Source organism: Coregonus lavaretus (genome assembly GCF_964263955.1).
Source record: "Coregonus lavaretus genome assembly, chromosome: 14".
NCBI classification, from domain to species: Eukaryota; Metazoa; Chordata; class Actinopteri; order Salmoniformes; family Salmonidae; genus Coregonus; species Coregonus lavaretus.
The window spans coordinates 9,161,790-9,175,046 of NC_140001.1; the positions used below are offsets into that span (position 1 = coordinate 9,161,790).

Genomic DNA, 13,257 nt, shown 5'->3' on the forward strand with positions numbered 1-13,257 from the left:
CTGGCACATTGTGTCCATAGCTAAGCTATTTCACCTGGGGAACACTTTTGTGCTGTTTCTACCAAAATAGTCTGGTTGGTTTTCATCACACAGTATGTGTCCAGGTAATTAAACCCATAAATGGACAACTCCCCCTCTCCTCTCATATATACCAAATGGTGTCATCCAGGGCACAGACAGAAAATTCAATACATCTTGGAAATGATTGAGTTGTTGTAAGGACCCTGGTGGAGTCTCATTTTCCCCTTGTGTTTCCCAGGAGACTTTAGTTTTTGACCTAGCACTACATAGCTGATTCAAATGAACAACAGATCATCTGGTGTAATTGTCTGTAATGGGTACAGAGTGTCTAGAGCTTTGGTGAATTAGGCACCGCCAGGATTTGTCATATCCGCTCTGAAGGGGGTTGACGAGATGTACCAATCCCCTCCGCCTCTCTCACCCCTCTCCTCCCCCCTCTCCTCCCCCCTCTCCATGTTCTGTCTATTCTCTCCAGCTCTGCTGCTGGGATGGACCCCAAGTTTCCAAATCACAACGTCTGTGTTCTCATGAATAAAACAGGATTAGTGGATTCCTACATTGGCAAAAGGGGACTGGGTGTTCCCAGGAGAAATTACATTCAATCTGCACCCCTCTGTCTCCCCTACACTGGGCAGGGGAGAGAGGGGTATGGGGGGTAAGGGTGAAGCAGACTCAGAGGTTTGGTAACAGTGGTCAGCCATTCAGTCAGCCAGTCAGCCAGTCAGTCAGTCAATCAGTCAGTCAACCAGTCAGCAAGCCAGTCAGCCAGCCAGCCAACCAGTCAGTCAGTCAGTCAGTCAGTCAACCAGTCAGTCAGCAAATCAGTCAGCCAGCCAGTCAGCCAGCCAGTCAGCCAATCAGCCAGCTGGGGGTTTGTAGGGCTTGAACAGGGCTTCTCACTATTTCTTATTCTTTTTTCTCCATAGTTTAGGGCAGCGAGGGAGGGAACGTTGGCAGGGAGAGACTATATGTGTATGTGTGTGTGTGTTACCTCCTCCATGGCGCTGATGAGGTTCTGGGTGGACTTGTTGATCTCCCCCCCTATGGTGGCGGCACCCCCTCCCTGGTAGGCGGAGTCTGGACTGCCCTGGCTGTTCATCTCCACCGTGTAGCTGGCCTTGGCTGGCCACCACAGCTGGTTGTGCATCAGGAAGTACACCGCAAACACGTACAGGCCCTGGGGAGAGGGCACAGGGTAAAGGTCAGGGGTTGTGTGTGTGTGTGTGTTACTAGAGGAGGTTAGGTCACGGCCCTACACCACCCTGGGAAAGAGGAAGGAGAACATAAGAGGTACAGAGAGGCTCAGCGCTAACCAGCCAGCTTCACCTGATGAATTAAAGTATCTACCTTTTTGTCCTTCGTGCTCTTTAGTCGTGATGTGTTGCTACCGTGTTGTGTTGCTACCGTGTTGTGTTGCTACCGTGTTGTGTTGCTACCGTGTCGTGTTGCTACCGTGTTGTGTTGCTACCGTGTTGTGTTGCTACCGTGTTGTGTTGCTACCGTGTCGTGTTGCTACCGTGTTGTGTTGCTATGTTCTTCTCTTAGGTCTCTCTTTATGTAGTGTTGTGGAGTGTCTCTTGTCGTGATGTGTGTTTTGTCCTACATTTGTATTTTTAATCCCAGCCCCCGTCCCCACAGGAGGCCTTTTGCCTCTTGGTAGGCAGTCATTGTAAATAAGAATTTGTTCTTAATCGACTTGCCTAGTTAAATAAAGGTTAAATAAAAAATTTAAAAAGCTAGATAGGGAGAGAATGATTTCAGTATCAAATTAACAAGACAGATAGAAATCAATGTATAGGATAGATTGTAATAGAAGACAGAGAGAATGTACATTATTTAACATCTCAATCATGGATATACAGCGCATTCAGAAAGTATTCAGACCCCTTCACTTTTCCCACATTTTGTTACGTTATAGCCTTATTCTAAAATGGATTAAATAATTTTTTCCCCTCATCAATTTACACACAATACCCCATGACGAGAAAGCTAAAACAGGTTTGTAGAAACTTTTGCAAATGTATAAAAAAACAAAAACAGAAATACCTTATTTACATAAGTATTCAGACCCTTTACTATGAGATGAAATTGAGCTCAGGTGCATACTGTTTCCATTGATCATCTGAGAGATGTTTCTATAACTTGATTGGAGTCCACCTGTGGTCAGTGGTGGAAAAAGTACCCAATTGTCATACTTGAGTAAAAGTTAAAGATACCTTAATAGAAAATGACTCAAGTAAAAGTGAAAGTCACCCAGTAAAATCCTACTTGAGTAAAAGTCAAAAAGTATTTTATTTTAAATATACTTAAGTATCAAAAGTATATGGAATTGATCAAATATACTTAAGTATTAAAAGTAAAAGTATAAATCATTTCACATTCCTTATATTAAGCAAACCAGACGGCACCATTTTCTTGTTTTGTTTACTTTACGGATAGCCAGAGGCACACTCCAACACTCAGACATCATTTACAAACGAAGCATGTGTTTAGTGAGTCCGCCAGATCAGAGGCAGTAGGGATGACAGGGATGTTCTCTTGATAAGTGTGTGAATTGGACCATTTTCCTGTCTTGCTAATCATTCAAAATATAATGAGTACTTTTGGGTGTCAGGGAAAATTTATGGAGTAAAAAGTACATAATTTTATTTAGGAATGTAGTGAAGTAAAAGTAGTCGAAAATATAAATAGTAAATTAAAGTACAGATACCCAAAAAACTACTTAAGTGGTACTTTCAAGTATTTTTACTTAAGTACTTTACACCACTGCCTGTGGTAAATTCAATTGATTGGACATGATTTGGAAAGGCACACACCTGCCTATGTAAGGTCCCACAGTTGGCAGTGCATGTCAGAGCAAAAACCAAGCCATGAGGTCGAAGGAATTGTCTGTAGAGCTCCGAGACAGGATTGTGTCGAGGCACAGATCTGGGGAAGGGTACCAAAGAAATTCTGCAGCATTGAAGGTCCCCAAGAACACAGTGGCCTACATCTTTCTTAAATGGAAGAAGTTTGGAACCTCCAAGACTCTTCCTAGAGCTGGCCGCCCGGCCAAACTGAGCAATCGGGGGAGAAGGGCCTTGGTCAGGGAGGTGACCAAGAAAAGAGCTCCAGAGCCCTAGAGTTCCTCTGTGGAGATGGGAGAACATTCCAGAAGGACAACCATCTCTGCAGCACTCCACCTATCAGGCCTTTATGGTAGAGTGGCCAGAAGGAAGCCACTCCTCAGTAAAAGGCACATGACAGCCCGCTTGGAGTTTGCCAAAAGGCACCTAAAGGACTCTCAGACCATGAGAAACAAGATTCTCTGGTCTGATGAAACCAAGATTGAACTCTTTGGCCTGAATGCCAAGCGTCACGTCTGGAGGAAACCTGGCACCATTCCTATGGTGAAGCATGGTGGTGGCAGCATCATGCTGTGGGGATGTTTTTCAGCGGCAGAGACTGGGAGACTAGTCAGGATCGAGGGAAAGATGAATGGAGCAAAGTAAAGAGAGATCCTTCATGAAAACCTGCTCCAGAGCGCTCAGGACCTCAGACTGGGGCGAAGGTTCACCTTCCAACAGGACAACAACCCTAAGCACACAGGCAAGACAACGCAGGAGTGGCTTGGGGACAAGTCTCTGAATGTCCTTGAGTGGCCCAGCCAGAGCCCGGACTTGAACCCGATCGAACATCTCTGGAGAGACCTGAAAATAGCTGTGCAGCGATGCTCTCCATCAAACCTGACAGAGCTTGAGAGGATCTGCAGAGAAGAATGGGAGATACTCCCCAAATACAGGTGTGCCAAGCTTGTAGCATCATACCCAAGAAGACTCAAGGCTGTAATCGCTGCCAAAGGCTCTTCAACAAAGTACTGAGTAAAGGGTCTGAATACTTATGTAAATGTGATATTTCAGTTTTGTATTTATAATACATTTGCAAACATTTCTAAAAACCTGTTTTTGCTTTGTCATTATGGGGTGTGTAGATTGATGAGGGAAAAAAACGATTTCATCCATTTTAGAATAAGTCTGTAACGTAACAAAATGTGGAAAAAGTCAAGCAGTCTGAATACTTTCCGAATGCACTGTACCTAGGACACACTGAAACATTGGGTTGTTTACTTGAACTTTTCAATCCAGGCTTACATTGCTGCAGTGCAAGAAAATTACCATCCTGGACATCAAGTTACAAGTTCCAGTTCCCCAGATTCTTCTCAGGAATAAACTGTCCATTCACTGATGTTTGCCCTTCCTGTACAGATATCCTCTGACGAAGCCTAGTAGATCCAGAGCAGTGCTAACTAACCACTAACCAGGATGTATGAAATATAGCCAGTGCACTGGAGCCAGCTGGCTAATGGCTGCTCAGTGGACTACTGCATGTAGTGATGCTGCTGTGGTTTAGAGCTGTTAGGATGAAGCATAAAGCCATAGCATTAACAGTGTCTATATAGTTTAAATGGATGCAGAGAATCTACCTTCCTTGCATGTGTGCATACATGCTCGCACGCACGCACACACACACACACACACACACACACAGCTGTTGTGAGCAGAACCATTAAACAGCCTTTTACAGTCAAGGCAACAGTCACTCCAACAACAACAACAACATGGAAAATTATCCTCATGGAAAATGGACCGCATGAGAGTGGAAACACAAAACAATCGCCCAGTCTGCAACAGTATAGAGGCACATAAGCAACTGTGCTAACAAATAGCTACAGAACAGAAGCAAGTGTGAAGTAATCAGATACTATGCCAACTCAATAGATAGCTAGGAGAACCTAATTCATTGAAATGACTCCTTAGGGTTTCTGAGGTTTGTGGCAGCCACAACAGAAAACCGTGATCTGAAGATCTTTTGATTCAACTCTAACTCTTAATGGCTGTGTCACGACAGAAATATCAACGCTCTGATCTCCATGTTCCTCGTCTCCCCACTAAACAAATTGGTTTTCCTCCGTAAATGCAGACTCTCAAAGCAGAACAATTGTCCCTTAATTGTGTTCCTGCCGACCGGGCAGCAACAGCTTCATAACAGCCTGACGCTGGCATCGCTAGGAGAGCAGTAGCAGTAGCATTCCATTTCCATTTCCATTTTAGTCATTTAGCAGACGCTCTTATCCAGAGCGACTTACAGGAGCAATTAGGGTTAAGTGCCTTGCTCAAGGGCACATCGACAGATTTTTCACCTAGTCAGCTCGAGGATTAGAACCAGTGACCTTTCGGTGACTGGCACAACGCTCTTAACCACTAAGCTACCTGCCGCCCAATAGCAGCAACAGCACTCTGGAATATCCAGATGTATTTGTTTAGAGCTAATTGATGGTCTTGAACACAGCTCACTTTGGTACCTGTAGAAAAGGAAACTGTCTGTTCCAGCTCAATTCTTCCTGTCTTACAGAGAACCAAAGCAGAGAGATGCACTCATAAATGATGGCCTCTCTCTACATCTTCAGGGGATTTGTCCTGTATTGGAGCTTAAAGTAGCAGGGTAAGCCGTAAATGATAGGCTGTGAAACAAAGCCATGTCTTAGACAAAGACACTCGATTGATCTCCATTAACTCTTGACATCAACTGGATAACGTTGGAGGAAGTAGGCCATACCATTGGTCCATTGGTCAGACTGGACAGCTGATCAGGTGACTTCATAGTAGGGTATTTGTGTTTGGCTCGGGCTTCTAAGCAACGTGTCACATCAGTTATTGTCATCATGACATCATGTCTGCATGCTTATAGAGCCAGCGGGGCGTCTTTCACATGTAGGCCCTACATAGCGCCATGGACCTGTGTGACACACTTAATGGACAGATGATGTCTGGAAGAAAGTGACAGCTAACAGAGACATTCACAAGGAGTGGCCTAAAATAACCATTATGCCACTGTCCAGTCCACTGCCAACCTAACGCAACAATTGTTTGAATGTTGTTAAAATATGTCAATTTCAATGATACACTTGCTTTATGTGTGTGGAATCTACCCTCAACTAGCAAGCAAGTATTACCACTTCAGACAATGAAGTAGTCTTGAACAGTTCAAACATCTTTCAGCACATTGTCAGTTATGCAACCGTTCCAAAACAAGATATTAATGATAGTGGCTGTAGATCATACAGCTCTGTACAGAAGTACCTGATGATTAAGTTATCTCCTATCTTATGAATGACCCCGTCTCCTCTCTCTGTCTTACCCTCTCTGATATGCATGTCACGGTTTCGGCCGAGGCTGCTCCTCCTCCTTGTTCGGGCAGGCTTCGGCGGTCGTCGTCCCCGGAGTACTAGCTATCACCGTTTGATGTTTTCGCTGTCTGTTGGTTTTGTCTGATTGTGTACACCTGTGTCCTGTTTAGTTGATTATGTCCTCTATAAGTTTCCCGTTTGGTTAGTTTTGTGTTGTGTGTTATTGTTCGCCTGTCATCAGGTCGGCTCGTTGTTTGTTTGTTGTTTTCCCTGTCGTCGCACTGTACTGTTTTCGTGCGCCTTGGAATACTAGCCTTTTGCGCATTGTTGCGCATCGTCCGCCTCTTGTTTGTTTTGAGGCCAGTGTTTTGTATATTTGTGGTCGTGTTCAGTAAAGTATTGGACTTAGCTTCTGTGTCTGCGTTTGACTCCTTCACCACATCTACATCAGCCGTTGTGACAGAATAACACACCACCATGGAGTCAGCAGAAGCAGCGGCGGCACCCAAGTCGCTGGAGGAACGGATCAGCCATCAAGACACCATGATCTGGCGACTTGAGGCCGCCATGAACGAGGTGGCGAACACTCTGCACCGTTTGGTCACCAGAGAGGTGCCCACACCTCCGCACACCTTACCATCAACATCGACCAGTCCTCCTCTTCCAGCACCGGAACTCAGCGGTATTCGGCTCTCGCTACCGAGGGCATATGATGGTACCGCAGCCGGATGTCAGGGGTTCCTCCTGCAGGTGGAACTCTACCTGGCCACCATACACCCGGCGCCCTCGGGATACGAGAGCGTCTCCGCCCTCATCTCCTGTCTCACCGGCAAGGCGTTAGAGTGGGCTAACGCCGAATGGAGGGGAATAGACGCCGCCACCATCACCTACGCGGAGTTCTCCCGCCGCTTCAGGGCCGTGTTCGACCATCCACCAGAGGGGAAGGCGGCGGGGGAGCGTCTGTTCCACCTTCGACAGGGGAGGAGGAGCGCACAGGAGTTCGCCCTGGAGTTCCGGACTCTAGCAGCGGATGCAGGGTGGAATGAGCGGGCCCTCATCGACCACTACCGATGTAGTCTACGGGAGGATGTCCGTCGAGAGTTGGCCTGCAGGGATTCCCATCTTACCTTCGACCAGCTGGTGGACATGTCCATCTGGCTTGACACCCTGCTGGCTACCCGCGGACGCACCGAGTGGGGGTCGTCCATTCCACCCTCCAGCACCTCCGAGCCGAGCCCTATGGAGCTCGGAGGTGCTGGCGCTAGAGAGAGGAGGAGGAGGAGCCCGAGGGGGGCTGTTCCCTGCACCAACTGTGGCCGTGGAGGGCACACTGCGGCTCGGTGCTGGGGAGGGTCTCCTAGGGGAGAGGACGACAGGCCACGCACTGGGGAGTCATTCCAGGTGAGTAGGCGTCCCACTTACCCAGAGCTCTCTGTTGTGCACGTCTGTTTACCTGTACATTTTCCACAGGTTGCACCTCATTCCCAGCATAAGGCGCTAGTCGATTCAGGCGCAGCTGGGAATTTTGTTGATCGACATTTTTGTTTAAAACTAGGGATTCCCCTTCTTCCGGTCGACGCCCCATTTCCTGTCCATGCTTTAGACAGCCGTCCCTTGGGATCAGGTTGATTAGGGAGGTCACTGCGCCACTTAGGATGAGGACGCAGGGGGGTCATGAGGAAACTATTCAGCTATATCTGATTGACTCTCCTGCGTATTCGGTGGTGTTGGGGCTCCCCTGGTTGATTACCCATAATCCGTCTATTTCGTGGCAAGAGAGGGCTCTTAAGGAGTGGTCTGCCCAGTGTGTGGGGCGATGTCTAGGTGTTTCCGTGGGGGCGACCTCGGTGGAGAGTCCAAACCAGGTGCCCGCACTGCACATTCCCCCCTAGTATGAGGATTTGGCAATCGTGTTCAGTAAATCGAGGGCGACGCAGTTGCCTCCCCATAGGCAGGGAGATTGTGCGATAGACCTCCAGGCAGGAGCAGCGCTTCCACGGAGCCATGTGTATCCTCTGTCTCAGGAGGAGAAGAGAGCTATGGAGACTTACATAGCTGAATATCTGAGACAAGGATACATACGGCCATCCACTTCCCCTGCGTCCTCGAGCTTGTTTTTTGTGAAGAAGAAGGATGGAGGTTTGCGCCCGTGCATTGATTACCGTAGTCTCAATCAGATCACGGTGAAATAGTTATCCACTCCCGCTGATTGCGACTATGACTGAGTCATTGCACGGGGCGCGTTTCTTCACAAAACTAGATCTCAGGAGCGCATACAACTTGGTGCGCATTAGAGGGGGCGATGAATGGAAGACAGCATTTAGTACCACCTCAGGTCATTATGAGTATCTCGTCATGCCATACGGGTTGATGAACGCTCCTTCAGTCTTCCAATCCTTCGTAGATGAGATTTTCAGGGACATGCAGGGGCAGGGTGTGGTCGTGTACATTGATGACATACTTGTGTACTCTTCCAACCGAGCCGAGCATGTAGCCCTGGTGCGTCAAGTGTTGAGGAGGCTGTTGGAGCACGACCTGTGTGTCAAGGCAGAGAAATGTCTGTTTTTCCAGGAGTCTATCTCCTTTTTGGGTTATCAGTTGTCTGCGTCAGGGGTGAAGAGGGAGGTAGACCGTGTGTCAGCCGTGCGTAATTGGCAAACTCCAACCACTGTTAAAGAGGTGCAGCGGTTTTTGGGGTTTGCAAATTACTACCGGAGGTTTATCCGGGGTTTTGGACAGGTGGCAGCTCCCATAACGTCTCTGTTGAAGGGGGGTCCCGTGCGTCTGCAGTGGTCAGCCGAGGCGGACAGGTTTTGGGAGACTGAAGGACCTGTTTACTTCGGCTCCGGTGCTGGCGCATCTGGATCCCTCTTTACCATTTCAGGTAGAGGTTGACGCATCAGAGGCCGCTATTGGGGCCGTACTTTCGCAACGGTCCGGCAAGCCACCTAAACTCCGCCCCTGTGCTTTTTACTCCAAAAAGCTCAGCCCGGCGGAGCGAAATTATGACGTAGGGAACAGGGAGCTGTTAGCCGTGGTATAGGCCCTAAAGGTGTGGAGGCATTGGCTTGAGGGGGCTCAACACCCTTTTCTCATTTTGACTGACCACCGTAACCTGGAGTACATCCGGGCAGCTAGCCAGGCGCGGTGGAACATGTTTTTAGCCCGTTTCGTATTTAAGATCACGTACATCCCTGGGTCCCAGAACGGTAAGGCAGACGCACTGTCTCGGCGGTATGACACGGAGGAGAGGTCCGTGGAGCCCACTCCCATTCTGCCGGAGTCTTGTCTGGTGGCACCGGTAGTGTGGGAGGTCGATGCGGAAATCGAGCGGGCGTTGCGTACCGACCCTAGTCCTCCACAGTGCCCGGTGGGTGGGACGTACGTTCCGCTCGAGGTTCGGGATCGATTGATATATTGGGCTCACACGTCACCCTCCTCTGGACATCCTGGTATTGGCCGGACTGTGCACTGCCTTAGCGCTAAGTACTGGTGGCCAATGTTAGCCAGGGATGTGAGGGTTTAGGTCTCCTCCTGCTCGGTGTGCGCCCAGTGTAAGGTGCCTAGACACCTGCCCAGGGGTAAGTTACAACCCCTGCCCGTTCCACAATGACCATGGTCTCACCTCTCGGTGGATTTCGTCACAGACCTTCCCCCCTCACAGGGGAATCCTACATTACTGGTCGTTGTGGATCGGTTCTACAAGGCCTGTCGTCTGCTCCCAATGCCGGGTCTTCCTACTGCCCTACAGACCGCCGAAGCTCTATTCACCCACGTGTTCCGGCACTACGGGGTACCCGAGGATATAGTGTCTGATCGAGGTCCCCAGTTTACTTCCAGAGTCTGGAGGGCGTTTATGGAGCGTTTGGGGGTCTTGGTGAGCCTGACCTCGGGTTACCACCCGGAGAGTAATGGGCAGGTGGAACGTGTGAACCAGGATGTGGGTAGGTTTCTTAGATCGTATTGCCAGGACCGGCCGGAGGAGTGGGCGAGGTATGTCCCCTGGGCAGAGATGGCCCAGAACTCCCTCCGCCACTCCTCAACCAATCTAACCCCTTTCCAATGTGTGTTAGGTTACCAGCCGGTTCTGGCACCGTGGCAGCAGAGCAAGATCGAGGCTCCTGCGGTGGATGAGTGGATGTGGCGCTCGGAGGAGACGTGGAACGCTGCACACGTCCACTTGCAGCGGGCTATCCATCGTCAGAAAGCGAGCACCGATCTCCACCGCAGTGAGGGGCCGGTGTACGCACCTGGTGATTGAGTCTGGCTCTCTACCAGAAACCTGCCCCTCAGCCTGCCCTGCCGGAAACTGGGTCGGCGGTTTGTGGGGCCTTTTAAAGTCCTGAGAAGATTGAACGAGGTGTGTTACCGATTACAACTACCTATTAACTATAAGAACATTAACCCCTCGTTCCATGTGTCTCTTCTCAGGCCGGTGGTAGCTGGTCCACTCCAGGACGATGAGATAAGTGAGACTCCTCCGCCCCCACTTGACATCGAGGGGGCTCCGGCGTATACAGTTCGGGCCATCTTGGACTCAAGACGTCGGATGGGGGGTCTCCAGTATCTCGTGGAGTGGGAGGGGTACGGTCCGGAGGAACGGTGCTGGGTGCCGAGGAGAGACATCCTAGACCCGTCTCTCCTGACTGAGTTCCACCGTAGTCATCCTACGCGCCCTGCTCCGCGTCCTCCTGGTCGTCCCCGAGGCCGGGGTCGGCGCACGGCTGGAGCCGCCCGTCAAGGGGGGGGGTACTGTCACGGTTTCGGCCGAGGCTGCTCCTCCTCCTTGTTCGGGCAGGCTTCGGCGGTCGTCGTCCCCGGAGTACTAGCTATCACCGTTTGATGTTTTCGCTGTCTGTTGGTTTTGTCTGATTGTGTACACCTGTGTCCTGTTTAGTTGATTATGTCCTCTATAAGTTTCCCGTTTGGTTAGTTTTGTGTTGTGTGTTATTGTTCGCCTGTCATCAGGTCGGCTCGTTGTTTGTTTGTTGTTTTCCCTGTCGTCGCACTGTACTGTTTTCGTGCGCCTTGGAATACTAGCCTTTTGCGCATTGTTGCGCATCGTCCGCCTCTTGTTTGTTTTGAGGCCAGTGTTTTGTATATTTGTGGTCGTGTTCAGTAAAGTATTGGACTTAGCTTCTGTGTCTGCGTTTGACTCCTTCACCACATCTACATCAGCCGTTGTGACAATGCATTCCCACTCTGTACTGAGAGAGTGGTCTGGCCTCATGCTATCTTCACTCAAGAAGAGCTCACACTGTCAGGGACAGACATCAAAAGGTTGGCTTCAAAGGCAACTTTGAACACCCTTCATCACACACACACTCAGGCAAGCACACACACACACATCAATACACGCGCACGCACACACACATCAATAGACACACATGCACGCACACGCACGCGAGGGGCCCAACAGTGCAGTGGCTTAAAGGGGATTTCGGGATTTTGGCCTTTATCTACTTCCCCAGAGTCAGATGAACTTGTGAATACCATTTTTATGTCTCTGTGTCCAGTATGAAGGAGGTTAGAGGTAGTTTCGTGAGCCAATGCTAACTAGCGTTAGCACAATGACCTTGAAGTCTATGGGTATCTGCTAGCTAGACTTCCAGTCATTGTGCTAACGCTAGTTAGCAATTTCACAAGTTAGTAACTTCCTTCAAACCGCAAGCAAAGACATAAAAATGGTATCCACGAGTTCATCTGACTCTGGGGAAGTAGATAAAGGGCCTCATTGCCAAAATCCCAAAGTATCCCTTTAAGCCACTGCACTGTTGGGCCCCTCGTGTGTGTGTGTGTGTGTGTGTGTGTGTGTGTGTGTGTGTGTGTGTTTGTGTGTCTCTTTAAGGGTCAATACATAGTACAGGTGTGCCTTCAGAGAGCTATGAGCTACGATAAGGAGAGAGGCTATTACTGAACCTGAGGAGAGTTATTACGCCAATGTCTACACATCTGGGCTCTCAAGTATCTAGGAAGTTGCTGGAGCGCTGTTGTAACATTTACAAAACTAAGACAGATTTTCCTTCAGTTTTGACAGAAATAGAGAGTCAATAAGACACTAAAACAAGTCTTTCTTATTGACACACACAATGATGATGATGAAGATATCTTACCAGCAAGAGGTTGAAGATGACGTGGAGGATGAGCATCCACAGGTATCTGTAGGCCATGTGTATTCCTGCCCACAGCCACACCAGGGACACCAGGGCAAACAGGTACAGCACCATGGGCACCTCTGAAACACACACAACAGGGCAGAGTTAGCCTAATACACAGTTAACACACAAAGGGACAAACACACAGACATACAGACACACACGTACGTACGCATAGACACACACACACACACACACACACACACACACACACACACACACACACACACACACACACACACACAGAGATTCATATAGAATATAATGACATCATTCTTAGAATGAAATACATTATATTTTAACCTATGACAATCATAATGCCTTTGATACTGTGAACCATCAGATCCTCCTCTCCACCCTCTCCGAGTTGGGCATCTCCGGCGCGGCTCATTCTTGGATTGTGTCCTACCTCACAGGTCGCTCCTACCAGGTGGCGTGGCGAGAATCTGTCTCCACACCACTTGCTCTCACCACTGGTGTCCCCCAGGGCTCAGTTCTAGGCCCTCTCCTTTTCTCCCTATACACCAAGTCACTTGGCTCTGTCATATCCTCACATGGCCTCTCCTATCATTGCTACGCTGACGATACACAACTAATCTTCTCCTTTCCCCCTTCTGATAACCAGGTGGCGAATCGCATCTCTGCATGTCTGGCCGACATATCAGTATGGATGACGGATCACCACCTCAAGCTGAACCCTGGCAAGACGGAGCTGCTCTTCCTCCCGGGGAAGGACTGCCCGTTCCATGATCTCGCCATCACGGTTGACAACTCCGTTGTGTCCTCCTCCCAGAGTGCGAAGAGCCTTGGCGTGACCCTGGACAACACCCTGTCGTTCTCTGCTAACATCAAGGCGGTGACCCGATCCTGCAGGTTCATGCTCTACAACATTCGGAGAGTACGACCCTGCCTTAC

At 49.2% G+C, this 13,257-nt stretch overlaps 1 protein-coding gene across 1 annotated transcript in view; it reads right to left on the reverse strand.

The window, feature by feature from the left end:
• Positions 1-13,257, reverse strand: part of LOC311141779 (adhesion G-protein coupled receptor V1-like) — a gene marked incomplete at its 5' end in the record, with an annotated part of 180,849 nt that overhangs the window by 4,749 nt on the left and 162,843 nt on the right. The window contains 2 exon segments of the mRNA XM_084177232.1: positions 1,013-1,198; positions 12,301-12,422. Of these exon segments, the coding sequence (XP_084033358.1) occupies positions 1,013-1,198; positions 12,301-12,422 (308 nt within the window).